The 18121-nt window shown below is 45.2% G+C and overlaps 1 protein-coding gene across 48 annotated transcripts in view; it reads right to left on the bottom strand.

The window, feature by feature from the left end:
- PCBP3 (poly(rC) binding protein 3) overlaps positions 1-18121 on the bottom strand; it is a 301168-nt gene that overhangs the window by 90735 nt on the left and 192312 nt on the right. For all 48 annotated transcript variants that reach the window (XM_054542654.2, XM_054542660.2, XM_054542675.2 and 45 more), the window contains one exon: positions 1940-2074. In XM_054542654.2, coding sequence (XP_054398629.1) covers positions 1940-1949 — 10 coding nt within the window. In that variant the 5' untranslated portion in view covers positions 1950-2074. The remainder of the gene's footprint in view (positions 1-1939; positions 2075-18121) is intronic.

Raw genomic sequence — 18121 nt, 5'->3', positions numbered from 1 at the left:
CTCTCTTCTTCCTAGCCTCAGGGCTGGGGAGCTTTATTATCTATTTTCTGAAACAATCTGTGTAAGTTAGAAATCAAGTGTTCCTTAAAGTTAGGTATAATTCACCCATAAAAATATGTCTGAGAACTTTTTTTGAATGGAAGTCTTTGATTGTCACTTAAATTTCTTTAGTATTATTGGCTTATCCAAGTTCTCTATTTCTTCTCAAGTCTATTTTTGCACTTCCTATTTTCCCAGGAAGTTATCAATTTCACCTACGTTTTCAAATGTTAGCATATGGTTTCCCACAGTACTCAACTTTTCTTCTTGGCTGTATCTATGGTTATTTCTTTATCTATCTATATATCTATCCATCCTTCTATATTTATTTTTATTTATTCACTTATTCACTCCTTCCTATATGCTATTCCATCCACTGTCACCAGTATCATCTCTTCACTTTCTTTCTTTTTTTTTTAGGCAGAGTCTCACTCCATGGCCCAGGCTGGAGTGCAAGGGCACAATCTTGGCTCACTACCACCTCCTCCTCCCGGGTTCAAGCAATTCTCCTGCCTCAGCCTCCCGAGTAGCTGGGATTACAGGCACACACCACCACACCTGGCTAAATTCTCCTGCCTCAGCCTCCCGAGTAGCTGGGATTACAGGCACACACCACCATACCTGGCTAATTTTTGTATTTTAGTAGAGACGGGGTTTCACCATGTTAGCCAGGCTGGTCTCGAACTCCTGACCTCGTGATCCGCCCACCTCAGCCTCCCAAAGTGCTGGGATTACAGGCGTGAGCCACCACACCCGGCCCTTCCACTTTCTTTAACCAGAGATCTAACTATTGACTCTAAAACATAAAACAGCTTTCAGGGCTGTGAATTTTCTGTTTTTCTGTACTCTCTATTTCACTGATTTCTGCCTTATGGATCCTTGGGCTTTCTCCCTTGCTCTTTTTTCAGCCTCTTGAGTTAATTTTTCATTTTTCTTAACACATGTGTTTATAGCTACAGATGTCCTTCTAAGCACTGCTGTAGCTGTGTCGTGCTAATTTGGATGTATACTGCTTCATAATCACTCAGCCCTAAATTTCTTTTATTTCTTTTATGATTTTATTTCTAACAAGAGTTTTTTATAGCATATTATTTATATAAGCTATTCCTTTACTATTAATTTCCAGTATAATTGCCTTATGCTCTCCACATGCTGTGTTACAGACAGATTTCACCTGTACACATACATCCCTATGTTACAAACAGACTTCACCTGTACACATCCTAGTACTGTACATGTTTCTCTGTATGCTTTGAAAGTAACATGTAGAGTTCAAAATATACCTAACAGCTCAAACTTATTTATTATATTGCTTAAGATATTAATACTCCTGCTTATTTTTTGTTGACCTACTTCTTGGAGGGATGTGTTAAAAGCTCCAAACACAACTGCTCATTCATCCAATTTTCCTTGCAATTGTATCAACAGAAGTTCATGGTAACAGCTCAAGCCATAGGCACTAACGTCTGCAGGGTATCACCAGACCACCAAAACAGCACCCCCACTCCTGATGCTCTCATTACCTACTCTTTCCAAACACCTCAGGACGATCTTCAGCCCCCAGCACAGCCTTCTTGTCCTTCATTCCTGAAACCTGTGCCTCCTTGGCTTCTCGGGGCTGGCTCCAGGGCAGCGCCGGAAGGCTGTGCGAGAACCACCTGGCCTGGCACTGGACCCAAAGGTGTTCAACCACAACCAGCTCACTGCTACCAAAAGCAGGGATCCCCAATTTCCCAAAGTCATATACAGAATAGTCTTCAGGGCACACTGTGGACTGAAGCAGGGTGAAATACAGCACTGTGTCACTTCAAACAGATTTCGTTTGTCAAGGGTAAGTCTGACTTTGTTATATACATTCTTGGTAAACAAACAAACATGCAAACAAAAGACAGTAACTCACCTTCCCCCATAAGCAGGCTATAAGGTTTAGAGCAGATCCATAGACAGCAAAGGTTCAGACGTATTGAACTCAGAGCATCATAACCACAGCAGGTGATTTACAGAAGGGTTGACTTTTGTCGTGGAGCCTATTGACCTAAAACACAAAAACACAGGGCTGTGTGAGCGCACTGGTGCAGGGCCTGTCCGCCAGCACTGGGCTTCAACGGAACTGCCTCTTGCCTTCAACACAGCAGTCAACACCTCTTCAGCATTCGAGTACAAGGCACGGTGTGAGTGTGGAGATGGAGTGCCAGCAAGCGCTCCCCCTGGGGCTCTTCCCCTCAACACCCCAAATGAGGTGACTCAACCCAAAGGCAGGCTTCCACTTCACAAGTGAGACGTCTAGATGAAATGTTTTGATAAAATTGCACTTACTTATGTATTTCCTTATATCTACACTGATTTTAAAACAATATTTATTAAATTATATATTAATTTAAATACATTGCTGGTTTTCTAATTTCACTGATAGTGAACAAATTTCATCTAATTTCTTCAATTTCAGCATGGTCTTAGAGGAGAGACTTGGAAAAAAAGGCACATTTGAGGTTGGACGTGGTGGCTCATGCCTGTAATCCCAGCACTTTGGGAGGCCAAGATGGGAGGATCACTTAAGGTCAGGAGTTTGAGGCCAGCCTGGGCAACATGGTGAAACCCCCATCTCTACCAAAATACAAAAAATTAGCCAGGGTGGTGGCGGGCACCTGTAATCCCAGCTACTCCGGAGGCTGAGGCAGGAGAATTGCTTGAACCCGGGAGGCGGGAGTTGCAGTGAGCTGAGATTGCGCCACTGCACTGCAGCCTGAGTGTGACAGAGTGAGTGAGACTCCGCCTCAAAAAAAAAAAAAAAAAAGAAAAAAAAGGCATATTTGGAACCTTGGGAGAAAAAGGGAAGGAAGGATGGAAAGAGTAGAAATTCAGTTTCCTACAGAAATAAAAGCATAGTAAGGCACAAGAAGACACAGATTTAATCCATCTCCAAATGCACCATTCAGTTTTTTCTAAAAAGAACCTACGTTTTTGCTGACCAACAAAAAAGGATGCTATTGGACAAAGAAACCTGGTAAACCACCCGTGTCCCTCGGCACATCCGTTCCCAGCTAGAAACACCTGTTACTGCTAGTGCAGGAAAATCCAAGTGCTTTTAAAATAAATATAAAAAAGGCATGCAAAATCCCTTTAGGTAAATGATGTTCTCCAAGTCGCAGACACTCCTGAAGTCCATCATGGCTCTGAGAGAGGAAAACGGGGTGTGGGCACTAAAACTTCTTCAGCTAATGGAACTGAGAACTCCCACCCAGCGCTGCAGTCCAAAGCAAAATGAGTAAAAGCTGAGAAACAGAAATGAAACACTAAAAACACCAGGAACACAAATGCAGTTAAAACAAGACACTGTGAAATGAGAATTAATTTAACCCAGGAAAGAAATGAAAGAGAATGACACAATTAGCCCAGAGATGAGACTAAGTTACAAGGTACCAAAAGAGAGAGATTCAGCTGAGTGTGAGGCAGGACAACGGAAGGAGGCAGGGAAGAGAAGGCTGATCCATCCAGGCTGACTTCCTAGAACTAAATCAAATGAAAGCTCCTCAGCAATGACAGGGATGTGAACGGCTTTGCAACTGCACTTCACCCTCTCCGTTCACGGCATTTACCCTTTGTAACTTCATATGCATCCTCTCCATTTACACAGACCACACACTCCAAGTAGCATCCTCTCCATTTACAGTAGGGTGCATTCTGAATAAATGACTCTGACTTCACTTCATTCTTTTCATTTTCATAGAATATTCGCCAAATAACCAGTGGGAAACCTCTAGAGTATCGAAACCCCAGAAAATTCTGTAAGCTCCTGAGCCCTGATGGTCAGGCTGCTCCTACACCATGGCATGTACTTTCGTTCTCAATAAATCCCTGCTTTTGCTTTCCTTGCTTTGTTTGTGCGTTTTGTCCAATCCTTTGTTCGAGACGCCACCTGGACCCCCTCTACTGGTAATGACTGCATAAGGAACACTGTAGGAGGACTGAGAACATCAAAGAGAACATGAGGCCGACCAAGAGGTGAGAGACGCACAGAGAAGCTGCCAGATACAGAGCCCAGGCCAACAAAGACCCAAGAAACACAGACTGGAGTTCCCAAAGAAGAAAAGCAAAACTATGAAACAGACCTAATACTTAAAATCCTAGAAATGTTCTTAGGAAAAAAATAATCAACAAGTTGAAAGGCTCATCGTGTACTTGAACAAACTGACCCAGAATGGTGGCCCTGAAGGCACTCCCCAGTAATGATTACAACTGAAAGAGAAAATTCTTTGGGACTCCAGGCAAAAAGACCAGCTCATTCACAAAGGGAACAAAATCAGACAGGGATCGGACTTCCTGACTGCAACGTACAAGGTAAGTGAACAGTGGAGCAATTATTTTCATAAACTCAAGTAAAAATAAAGTGTGACCAAAGAATTTTATGTCAGCCAAACTGTCCTTCAAAATTAAAGCTCTAGAGAAATAGTTTTAAATAGCTAAGAACTCAATGAACACTGTGTTTCCAGGCCCAAACCTACTACAAAAGAATCTCCCTCAAGCCAAGAGACCACTGGGAAATTTGACACAAACAAAAATAACAAATCTGTTGAGCACAGACTAAAACAGAAAGTGAGGATAAGGACGGAGGTGGGGTGTGAAACAGCTTCTTATCGGGAAGCATGCTGTTCTGCAAAAGTAAAAATACAGCAAATAAATCAGAGGTAGATGAATCAGAAAAAAAGGAATGTAGAATAAGCTCACAGACTGAAGCATGAAAAATAGGTGGGAGAAAAGAATCCCACCAGACAAGCCAAAATAAAGAGGTCAGAGGAAGAAACAAGTGACTAAGGTGCAATGAGAGGTGTTATTATAACAGTAGCCAACAGGACAAAACATAGACCTTCCTAAATGCCAAAAACAATACAAAAAAAAAGCAAAGACACAAAGCACATTTAAAAAATAAAAAGATGCACAATAAATAAAACACAACACACACATTAAATACAGGAGCAAGTTATGTGGCAGTTGGGACTGGACATACCGGTCCTAGCAACACATGAGTAAATGTAAATGGTTTTGGACATGTGAAAAGTTTCCACTTGGCTCACAAAGCCAGCTCTGCTTTACACAAGAGACATGACAATTGCCAAGTGATTTGAAAAGGCTAAATGTCAAGGAATGAGCAGAAGCAGGTGAGGCCAATGCACCAGGCTGAAGAGCAGGGATTGCAATCTGCCTGTCAGACAAGGTCTGGCCTCACCTCAAAGCAGGAAGCAAGGCCAAGAAGGGCACTTCTTGATGCTGGAGGACCCAGTGCACAGTGAAGCCATATGGAGTTAAGAATCTACTAGAACCCCCAAACACAGAAGCTGGCTTTATAATGCAGAAACTATAGGTGTTGGGGAAAGAAACAGAAACATAAGAATAGCAATCATTAACACATGACTGTCAGCCATGGCAAGGTAAGGGGTCAAAAATAACTCAACATGAAAGAGAGCTAATAACAGGGGTAGGTCTTAGGGACATTACATCAAACTTTGTACTCCAATAATAGAGATGATACTTTCTTCTTAAACATACTTGAAACATTCGTTAAAAAAAAAAAAAACTAGCTTGTATTAGGGTGCAAAGAAAACCTCAGTAAGTTACATGAAACAGAACCGGCACAGACAGCAGACAGCAGCCTATGCTAACAACGCAAGACCAGAAAATAATGAACTCTAACCAAAGGCGATTTCCTTGCTAATTTATATCATTTTAGAGACACCTAAGGGGAACTGGCTCATGATGTATATCTAGCAATATGGTTCGAGATATCTCCCTAATAAGTCCCTAAATTGGTAAGGAACCCCATGAGACCAGACATCGAGAGAGTGACGTGACAGAACGACACATTCCTGCAGTGACCTGCCTCTTCCAACCTCACATACACGCCCAGGGGAGCCTGAGAGCAGGCCCTAATGGAGCTGGATACAAACGAGATGGAATCTCCACGCGCAAATGCTCTGCAGCTCCCTTTTCAGTGGGAAACACAGCTGTTTAGGAAGGCAAGGAGACGGAGGAGACGAAGGAGGTGTGGGATCACCTTCCTCACCTCTGGCCTGCTCTGGCTGTGAGACCCCGGGAGTGACAGCAGAACAGTGGCTTTAACACCTTGCTGAACATGCTGAACTGGCTGCCACAACAAATCAGCTTCAAAGGCAAGGACCCCAACGGTGTCACATTCCCTCCTGGGCACAGTCCAGACAAAAGCAGTGCACTCAGCTGCAAACTACACACATGCATACACATGGCAAAGGCACACACTCACATACATATGCACACGGGTGCTTAAGCAGCTCACACACATGCATATACATGGCAAAGGCACACACTCACAAACGTGTGCACATGGGTGCTTAAGCAGGTCACACACATGCATACACAGGCAAAGGCACACACACATGTGTGGACACAGGTGCTTAAGCAGTTCACATGCATACACACGGCAAAGGCACGCACTCACACTTGTGTGGACACAGGTGCTTAAGCAGCTCACATGCATACACACAGCAAAGGCACACACAGCAAAGGCACACACACACATGTGCACACGGGTGCTTAAGCAGCTCATAGCATTATCCAGGCTCTTAAAGAAATGGCTTCAGCTTCACCAGAAGGTTTCAAACCTCAGACAATCACAAGGCAGCATGCTGTCTCTCTGTAACATTCTCCTCATGCCTCTCAGCGTCAGGGCAACTGCTTCAGACAGGAAACTATGGCTTGGTAAGAGATCATCTGGTGGCAGGTGCCCCTTGCTAACCAAGGCTGGTTAAGATTAACAAAAGGCATAAGAGAGCAGAACTGTCAGTGACCCCTCCGTAGGTGGACTCCTTGGGAATCCAGGTATGGTCCTTTGAGGGAGAAGAGTTTAGAAGATATTCAAGCTGATACCTTAAATCTCTGGGGTACCCAGTAAAAAAGTCTAAGAATTCATAAAAGGAAACTTCTGATGAATGCAAAATTTTGTTCAACCTTAAATAAAGCATATATATATATTTATAAACTATATATATACAAACTATATATATAAATAAAGCATATATATAAACTATATATATAAATAAAGCATATATACATAACTTTATATATGTGTATATATAAAGTTTTTATGTGTGTGTGTGTGTATATATATATATATATACCTTATATATATGTGTATAAACTCAGACCCAGTCTTCTTCTTATGAATCTGCCTGGAGAGGAAGAAAGAAGAACCATGGTTTCATATGTACCAGAGTTTGGACCCTAACGTTGCCACTTTTGTGGGCTAACACCCAGAACTATCTCCGTTCTGTCACGTCTAAGATGAGGAAGCCACGCTGCCCTTGCGGTGCGCGTGGAACCATGCTGCAGGGAGCACCGTCGGCAGGGAGCACCAACACATAGTGCTCACAGAGGAGCGCGGAGACCAGCCTGCCTACCATCTCCACTACTTCTGCCACACAAAATCCTCCAGCCATGCTGAACTCTACCCTGGCAGGCGGCCTGCGGCTGCGACAATGCTGGAGGGAGGGTGCAGAATGTGACCCCAGGGCTCCCTCACCTCGGGCTGGGTGACATCTGGACCGTGTGAAGGGCTCTGCAGGGCAGGGCAGCACCACCCACCCCTGCCACCCAATCATAAGAGTCCTTAGGTGCTGGGGCACCTCCCACTCAATGTGTCTACGCTCCATGCAGCAGTGCGCAAGACCTCCCTAAAGTGGGGCTCTCACCAAGACGGCAAAGCATTTCCTAATGCAGTGGGTCAATCGTCCGGCTCGAAGGGCAGCCTTGGAGCTGGACAGACCAGCCCAGTGAAAAACAAGCACGGCCTTGTCCGCAACCAGACTGCTGAAGCTGGGGCCTGCAATTCTGGGTAGAAACACTGAGAAGAAAGACTGAAAGAAGGTCAAGGAGAGAGACGAGCATTAACGGAGGAAGAATGCTACAAGAAGGAGCAGTGAGGTCAGAGGTCACAGGCCCCAAATCGCCATCTGGCGGGAGATGCCAACAGACCTCTCTCCTTCACAGTTCACAAGAGTATACCCCACAAAAGTAATAAAGATGCAGAGTATATTAACAGCACAAACAACATGATAGTGTGTATGTGTGTTTGTGTGCATATAAAACCCTGTACCTGACAAGCAGAGGTAACACATTCTCCTAAGGCTCTCAGAGAACAAAACAAAAATTGATAACGTTTTAGTTCACAATGCAGGTTTCAACAAATGTTGAAAACATGGAGTCCACAGAACGTATCTCCTACTCAGTAGGCAATTAAATATCATTAGCAAAAGATAACTTTACAATTCCCTTGGACAAAACACTTTTTAAACGTTTCTAGATAAGAAATGGATGAGATCAGAAAACAGACCTCAACAATAATAAAATTATTGCATGCCAAAATATGTAGCAAACAGCTGCAACAGAACTCACAGTAAAGTTTACAGCTTTTAAAAGGAGTAAAGAAACACAAAATTAGTGAGTCACGAATCCCATTTAAAAAGTTAGAAAAAGAACAGAAAGTATCCACAGAAAGTGGAAAGAAGGTAATAATAAAGAAAAGTTCAGAAGTTAAGCAAAGAAACAAAGGCAACTGCGAACATCAGTAAATATAAAATTTGGTTCTTAAAGTGTAAATCATATACAACCCTCTGATGAGATTAATCAAGAAAAACAACTGCGAAGGCACAGGGGATGGTAGTCACGTAGAGGAAGCCATGCCTTCTGGTTCTGAACAGGATGGAATAGACACCTCTCTCCCTATTCTTCCTGCTGAGCACAGCCAACAACTCTGGACATAACATGTGGAACAAACAGAAGAGAACCCTGACAGCTGGAGGGAAGAAGGGGCACTGGCTGGGCCCTTGGGATTTGAAGAATGACACAGCAGTGAGTTCACTATTCTTTGGGTTTCTTATTTGTTTGTTCATTTTGTTTGTGTTTCCTCCTGTATATTTCAGACAGGTCACTGGAAAAGCTTGCAACTTAAAAATGCCAAAGGATACACACCAGAAAAAAAAAAGTCTCAAGAAAACTCTCTCTAGGGAAAGGAATTGGAAAGGGGGAACCTATTAAGTCAGAAAGCATTTGAGAATACCTGCCCTACTCCATGCAGAGAGGACAAGACACACACAGCGCCCTGCCCTGTCAGAGGGGCTGAGCTGAGAGCCTCGGCTTCCACTCCCACCCAGCAGTACCAAGCACCCTTCTCCCCACCAGTGGTGTCCCCAGGATCCAGGGAGGAGCCTGGATGTCCACCCTAGCTTGCTGGTAACAAGACATCCCTTCCCCATGGTGTCAACAGAGGCCAAAACAGAAGATTGAGGTAAGATTCAGACTATCATAACATAATAACCTATACATCCAGGACACAAACAAAAATTATTTGTCATGCCAAACATTAGGCATACCTCAATATGAAAGAGAAAAGAAAATCAACAGGGGCCAACACTGAGATAACAGAGATGCTAGAATTCCCTTACCAGGATTTTAAAGCAGCTTCACTGAGCTTTTTACAGACAGGCTTAAACCAAGTTTCTAAAAAAGCCTGAGCAAATAAGTAGGCGATATGGAGAATGAACAAACAAACAAAATAAAAAATGAAACAGACAATCTCAATATCCCTACAGCAATTAAAGCAATTGAATTTATGATTTCTCACACCAAGTGGGAATCTAGGTGAATATCCTGAGAGCAAATGGAGAAACTCCAAATCGTACTTGTAGACTCCAAGTTCCAGGAAAGCAACAAGAAAACACAACACAACACAACAAAAAAGAACTATAAAGGAGTTCACTGGAAATTTAAGCCATGCTGAAGGGCCTAAGTCCTCAAGGATCTCAGAAATACACAATGAAGACTCACTTCTGCACAGAGAATCTCCTGGAAGAAAACTGCCCGAAGCAAAACACAAATTCAGCTAGCCTGGAACACGAGGCATTTTTGTATTGAAAGTGCTAGAGAAAGACAGATCCAGAGGAGGTGAGCCCCAGCATGTACTGGTGACAAAGGGCAGTGATTGAAGGCAACAAACAGCTCAGCGTGGAGAGAGAGAGAGGCTGTGCGTCTCTAGACAACAGTCAGGGAAGGGAGCCCTCCTGAGTTGGAAGTGATTTCCAGAGACAGAAGTGTCCACACACAGAGGCCTCAAACATATTTCACCGTAACAACAGAGAGACCTCTTGGTTGTTGAGGCTAGGAATGCTACTTTGGCTCATTCCCAATTCCTCTACAGAAAACTTTCTCCTAATAGCCCAGGAAGACTCTTATTTAAAAATGGGACACAAAGAATTATGATCAAATCCTGTATGAGAATATTACCAAAAAGAAGTAAAAGTATGATAAATAACACAGTAGCAGATAATGAAAATATACCACAAAACTATGGACACAAAGAAAACGAAACTCATAGCGTACTATGTGAAACTGAACTAAAAATTGAGAAAATAACCATCATTTTAGAAGAACATAATTTAAAATAGTATTAGAACATCTCAGAAGTGGAATGGCAAGAAAACAGGAAGACATTTTATTATTGACAGAACTCACGAACAAACTAGATTTTTTTTTTTCAGAAATGAAAAGTAGAAGAAATGTAAGAGTAAGGAGACATCACAGAAGGCACAGGAACAAAACAGAAAGAAGAGAATGAAAATAATTAAACAGAAAGAGAGGTAAAAAAGGTTCAGGAGAACATGACAGACACAAAAGACAGGCAAAAGAGATCCAACATACATACAACTGCGATCCCTGCTGCATCTTCCAAGAGCGTGGGGAGACACACAGTCCTGCATTAATGACGAGAATATGTTCTGAGAAATGCACTGTTAGGTGATTTCATCACTGTGCAAACATCGTAGAATATACTTACCCAAACCTAGGTGAGAGAGCCGACACACCCAGGCTATATGGTATAGCCTATTGCTCCTAGGCTACAAAGTGGTACACAACACATGACTGTACTGAATACTGTAGGCAACTGGGACACAATTCTAAGTATTTGTGTATCTAAACAAACCTAAGCAACATAGAAAAGGTACAGTGAAATATGGTATAAGAGATTTTAAAAGGCCGGGCACAGTGGCTCACATCTGTAATCCCAGCACTTTGGAAAGCTGAGGCAGGAGGATCAGCTGAGCCTAGGAGTTTGAGACCAGCCTAGGGAATGTAGGGAGACCTTGGCTCTACAAAAAAAATTAAAATTAGCCTGGCATGGTGGCACATGCCAGCTATTCAGGAAGCTAAGGTGGGAAGACCACTTGAGCTCAGGAGGTCAAGGCTGCAGTGAGCCGATAATAAAATGGCACACCTATCTAGGGCACTTATTATGAATGGAGCTGACAGGACTGGAAGGTGCTCTGGGTGAGTCCATGAGTGAGTGGTGAGTAAATATGAAGGCTTGGGACAGGATGACTACTGTAGACTTTAGAGATACTGTACACTTAGGTTATCCTAATTTTATGAAAATATTTTTCTTTTTTCAATACATTAAATTAGTTTACTGTAACTATTTTTTTTTTTTTTGAGACGGAGTCTCGCTCTGTCACCCAGGCTGGAGTGCAGTGGCACAATCTCAGCTCACTGCAAGCTCCGCCTCCTGGGTTCACACCATTCTCCTGCCTCAGCCTCCTGAGTAGCTGGGACTACAAGCACCCTCCACCATGCCCGGCTAATTTTTTTGTATTTTTTTTTAGTAGAGACAGGGTTTCACCATGTTAGCCAGGATGGTCTCGATCTCCTGACCTTGTGATCTGCCCGTCTCGGCCTCCCAAAGTGCTAGGATTACAGGCGTGAGCCACTGTGCCCAGCCTACTGTAACATTTTTACTCTATAAGCTTTTAAATTTTTTTATAGTACTTAGCTTAAAACACACACACACAAATTGTACAGCACCACAAAATGTTTTCTTTATATCTTTATTCTATAAGCTTCTTTCTATTCTTAAAATTGTTATATTTTTATTTTTAAACTTTTGGTTAAAAACTAAGACATAAGGGTAGGCGTGGTGGCTCATGTCTGTAATCCCAGCACTTTGGGAGGCTGAGGCAGGTGGATCACTTGAGGTCAGGAGTTTGAGACCAGGCTGACCAACATGGTGAAACCCCGTCTCTACTGAAAAGACAAAGATTAGCCAGGTGTGGTGGCGGGCGCCTGCAATCCCAGTTACTCGGGAGGCTCAGGCAGGAGAACTGCTTGAACCTGGGAAGTGGAAGTTGCAGTGAGCCGAGTTCGTACCACGGCCCTCCAGCCTGGGCAATAAAGTGAGACTCCATCTCAAAAACAACAACAACAACAAAACTAAGACATAAACACACACATCAGCGTAGGCCTACACACTGTCAGAATCACCATGGCGTAAAGCAACATATTTAAGATACTAAAGAGAAAAACGTGAATCAAGGATTTTATGAAGCCAAATTACCCTTCTCCTGTGAAGGCTACAGATAAAAAGATATGACTCCACAAGAACACAGGAAACATTTTTCCGATGAGCCCATCCTGAAGAACATAATATAAAATGGGGTTGGGCCAACCACGAAATAACTGGAGAAGCTTTGTCATAAAGTATGGTGATAAGTGTCAAACACATTTAACTACTGAACTAGGACTAAATGATGGAGTTAAGGGTGACAGGATAATATGTAACCATTAAATGTGCTTAAAATATAAAGTTAATACACTAATGAAATGGGAGAAGAGGTGGGAGAGCAAACAAAAATTAGGAATGGGAGAGGAGGAAGAAGAGATTTCTGGCTAATTTTAATACTGCTTATAATAGTAAGTCAATAGAAATTATGTAAAAAGAGGGGTTTATGTGAATTATATACAGAGTGATAATATAAAGCCAAGAAAAAAATACAAACCTTCCTAAAAGTGAAAAGAAATATGAACATGGAGGAAAAGTTTACTAAGTTGAAGAATTCATGTATGCACACATTTGTTCATGTTTTCAAAAAGAGAAAAATGGAAAAATTAAAAAACTTAAAAGCTACTTACAGGAGAAGGAAGGGAACTGAATGGAGAGAAAGGGAGGAAAGTGAGACTTTTGTGAATAGCGCTTGCAATAATTTTGACTTTAGAATCATGTAAATGTTTGTATTTTACATAATCAAATGCAGGAATTTCAGTTGAAGCTATAACCACAGAGAGAAGGACTGTGGGCACTGACCTTAAAACACAGGAATCTGACTGCATATCCTCAAGGGCATATATTATACAGACAGAAAAAAGTGCAAAGAAATATATTGCTCTAAATTTAGTCATTAATCATAATATTGATATTATTCTCCAAACCTGTTATATATTTATTTAGGCTAAAACAAATAAGTAATCATGGTAATGATGAGAGAAAAGAAAAACTAGTATAAATTTTAAATTTTTAAGTTAATGTAATCTTAAATATGATTTAGAAATATTTATCTTAATTTTCTCTTCTTTTAAAATTACAAACATTTCTTATTTCTGTTCACTAAATTATAAAAAATCAATGACAACCCAATTGCAATAAGCACTCCTAATACTCACACTGTGGTCTCTAAATACTACTCCCCAAATAGTATTATTATTATTATTAGGACAAAAACAGGTCTCCTAAAAGAGTTTGATTCCAGACAGTCTGTGGAAGAAAATGTAAAAGGTAAGGTGGGAACCCATATGACAGAAGGCAATGAAGCCATCCAAGACTGATGTGGTTACATCGGAAAGCGAGGGGAGCCCAAAAACCACAGAACAGTTTGAGTAAAGAAATGGCAGCTGCACTGGCCAAACTCCACTGTGTGTATAACATCCACCAGTTAACAATGATGCCTCACAGGGAGAGAAAAGCAGGGAAAGACACAAACTCACAGGACAATACTGGGGCTTCCAGAAACCAACTCATCCCAGTGAGAACAACTGAGTGCAAAGAATGAAGCATCTATCCTGCCTTTCCGGCATGAACCATAGTTTAGGTAACCAAACAGCCCTAGTAGATGAAGCAAACATTATTCCACATAGATGAATCCCAACTAATAAGTACAGAAAGAACAACACAATTAGAAAATCACCGTTCTGCAGCCCCTAATGGTGTACTGCATCCAGGCAATGACCATCAGTGAATATTGACAGCAAACTGCAAGGCTGGTGGGGAACCCAGCAGTGGCGGATCAGGCTGACCCCCTAAGCTCACTCCTCAGTCTCAGCACCAGTGAAGGAGTGGCCAGACCACACGCCTCATCATGCCATGTGGTGCAACGTGCAGTGCCACCTAGGAAGCTCGCTCGCCTCACAGGAAAAATAACTCTGAATGGAATCGCGCCTCAGATCTACCAGGGCAAATACGGGGTTGCAGGTGGGCTCTGCACCATGCCAGAGGAGGCAGCCAGCCAAATCCAGAATGCAGGCATTCCACACGGCCGCTACCCCCAAGAGGCAGACAACCCAGGGCTACAAGTGGGCTTTGACTTGAAACCGCCCGCAGGAGAATTTCCACATGCACGTAGCCATGCCCTACAACGTGGAGCTAGGGCACCGTTGCCTGTTCTCACAGCGTCATCCCTAGGCTCCAAGAGCCAGCATCCTGGGAGCTCTGCAGCGCTGTGCTGCTGCCTGTGGCTTGGACACAGATGTCACATAACATCATTTCTGCTGGAAGTGCATGCCTGCCCAGATTAAAGGGAGGGTCACGATCCCCTCACTGGTGGGAGGTGCATCAAAGTCACAGCACAAGAGCACGTGGAACGGGAGATACAGACCACAGTGAAACGTTATTTATATTCGCTGCGTTGGCAAACATTCAGAATGTTGGTAGATCATTCGTGGCGCTAACACGCTGCTGGGGGATGGGAATTGGTACCCGCGCTTTGAAACAAAAACTGACATGCCCCTGAAAGTTCCTGGAAGTTCACCTTTCACAGACTTTATGATGCGGCAATTCCACTTCCTTAAACCAAAAACACCTCACGTGTGCACCAAAAAAAACCACAAAGGAAAATCCACGGAAGTGCCACTCACAATGGCAAGCGAGTCGCATGACCCTGCTGGAAAAAGAAATAAATGATGCATATTCACACAGTGGAACACACAGTGGAACACTATGCAGCTGGGCACACAAACTGCAGCTCTGCCCAGAAACACACACCCATCTAAGACACCTTGTGTGTGACTAAAAAGAACAGGTTTGGGAAGTCTATGTAGGGACTGATACCACTTTCTAAGAGTTCAGAAACAAGCAATCATGTGTAATAAAATAAAATTATTTTAAAGAGAAGAGATGAGAAAACAAAATGCAGGATCATGGTAACGTCTGGGAGAGGAGGATCCAGAAGAGGAAGTACCCATGGCAGCACAGGTCATCCCACTTAGCCTGGTCCTGGCGTCATGGCTGTTCATTAGAAAGCTATGTTCCGCAGCTCACGTTACGTATGTGTCATATGCTAATTCTCACGTCACATCATTTTAATGAATACACTGGAAAGTGCAGCCAAGTACTGCAAGCAGAGGAGCCGGCACACATGATCCCGGACCAGGCAGCGCTTACAAAGGATGGCAGGAAGGCCAAGACGCTGTCACGGAGATGAGGCCCAGCAGGGCAGGAAGACATGACCAGCAGGCCTGGCCACAGGCAGCAAGCACCAAACCCCATTCCAGATGCCAGGAAAGGCACACACAGGCCTGGCGCAGGCGGGCTGTCCTCCAGCCACTGCCTGAGTGGGCTGGTCTTGGAGACTGGACGGTAAGGACTGGGGAGAGTCAGGGTCCACTTTGGAGGCAGGATTGGGAAGGTTTGAATCAGATGAGTAAGGAGGTACCAGCAAGGGGTCCGAGGTTCCTTCCGTTTGTATCCCTCACAGGTCTGCTGACATTGGCCCCCGGAGCGGGGCAGCCCACAGCCAGGAAAGCACACAAAGCTCCGAGCAGACCAGGCAGCTCCTCTGTAAGGCTGAAGGAGGAGCTACTGTGGGTGGCCTGGACTCCTTGTCATCTCGGGCCCCACCTTGCCCCTCTGGTGATCAAGGACTCACAAACTTCTTGCTCAGATTCTGGAAGATGGGCAGCTTTTTGTTTGGTGAGGTCACCATGCCTGCGGCCACAGCTTCCCCTGTGGAACTGAGATCCAGACCCCCGCAGGCCTGGGGCCTGTTCCCCTGGGGCTGTCGTGACGCTGGCTTTCTGCACTCTCCTCTCCCCAGGGCATAAGGCCCAGACTTCCTGCGGGTCAAGCTCAAGACCCTGGGCCCAGGGTCTGCCTGTCCCTGGCCCAAGCTGGCAGGTGTGGCCTGGCTGAAGATGGCTCAGGAGAAGCTGATCGGCTATGCAGCCTGGTCTGCCAGAGCCAGGGTCCAGGCCCATGGGCAGCTCACAGGGATGTGGGGCCATGCCCAGGCTCTGTCTTCCTCACGCAGGGGCCATGTGGCAGGCCAGGCCCAGCACACCATGTGAGTGCCCAGAATGCTGAGGCATATTAGGTTTGAACCCTGGAACTGTATTTCTGCCTCTCTGACCTCTCGGATGCACAGGGACTTGCAGAGCGGGTCCTTAAGGTGCTCCAGGTCAGTGCCGGCTGCGGCTGGGAGCTGATGGCCGGCAGGTGGGTGTAGAGACCAGGGGCCAGTGTTAAAGGTGCTACAGCCACTTGGCTTTGCTGTGACCCCTGCGCACAGGAGTGCCAGACTCCTCTCTGCCAACAGGCCACAGAGCAGCTCAGGTGCTGCTAAGCCTCCGGAGTGGGGCAAGTCTTGTGCAGGAGGAGGCTCCCAGGCAGGTCTCCGGGAATGAAGTTTAAACAGGCCCCACCCACACTCCTGGGAGCCTGCATAGGCCCCGCCCCCGCGGCCCAGGGCAGATGTGGGCTGTTCTCTGTCTTGGCTCCCCTCATCTGGCTCTTATCTCAGGAAAAGATGTACCCAACTCCTATGATTCCTACATCCTTGTAAAAGAACCCACAGGAACCTGTGGCTCTGTGAGTGGGGAGCAGCCCCCACATCAGCAGAGGCTGCTGTGGCATTCGCGAACCAGCCTCCCCAGCTGCCCGCGTCATTCAGTGACGCTGCCTACCCCGAGCGCGGGTGGACACCGAGTGGAGTGACATTTCCAGCAACGCTTTGAGGGACTCACAGTTCCTCCCCATTCCTGCTGCCGCAGGCCTCCCAAGCTGGGGTCTGCACTCAGCGTTCAGAAGTGGGCATTCCTGGGCTCTGCTGAAAAGTGTGCCAGGTGACCTTGGAACTCACCTGCTGCTCTCCTCTAGAGGCAGCTCCGAAGTCTGCTTTGGCCTTTTAAAAACCTTTCATACCACCTCCCTCGTGGGCCCCCTCTGAGAGACGCATCTGGTTTTTCAGTGGTGCTTCCTTTGGAGTCTGTTGGCCTACTTCCATCTGCACGCCGTCTCACAGGTGCTGCTGCCTCCGAGGCGCCAGGCTGCACCCTCACGCTGCAGCACTCGTGGACGTGGTGGCCTGGGGAGAGTAGGGCCGTGGCCGTCTTCTGTTGTGAGGCCAGCACGAGGACCTCTTTGGTGGGCATGGGGACAAGCTATGCTGGGCAGTGGCAAGGAGGCAGCTGGCCCCTCCCCAAGCACAAGCTGCATGGGGAGGCCACCCCCAGACTGTCACAGCACATGCTGTGCCTTGGAAATGGACATCCTAGCTAATCACAAATTTCGGTCAACCTCTAGGAAAGCATTTAGTCATTCATTCACGACTTCCAGTCCCTGCTCTAACACGCACCCTGGTCAGAGGGTGCTCTGACAGCTGGTGACAGGACACAACACTGCCAGGAAGAGAAGCTGCCAGCTGGGCTCCAGTCACTGTGCAGCATCTTCCTGAGGGGCCTGCTCAGCCTGGCCTTGCTTGGAGTCTGGGCCCCTGACAACCTCCATGTAGACCCAGATTCCTGGGCCCTGTGGACTGGTGAATCAGAGCCTCGGTGGCAGTCCCAGCCTGTGGGGGTGCTGGCCAGCCCAGCTCCTCCCTTCCCTACCCAGGACATGTCCTGGCTCAGCCCCCAGCCTTCCCTGTGCTTGGCTTTCCTTCTGGTGACCAGGTAATATCCATGCCATCCTCAGAGGTGGTGACAAGCACAGGTGAGTCAATCGCCAACATGGTCCAAATTTGTT

Source organism: Pongo abelii, chromosome 22 (assembly GCF_028885655.2).
Source record: "Pongo abelii isolate AG06213 chromosome 22, NHGRI_mPonAbe1-v2.0_pri, whole genome shotgun sequence".
NCBI classification, from domain to species: domain Eukaryota; kingdom Metazoa; phylum Chordata; class Mammalia; order Primates; family Hominidae; genus Pongo; species Pongo abelii.
Note: the sequence above shows the minus strand (reverse complement) of the source record. Positions and strands in the feature narration are given on the sequence as shown.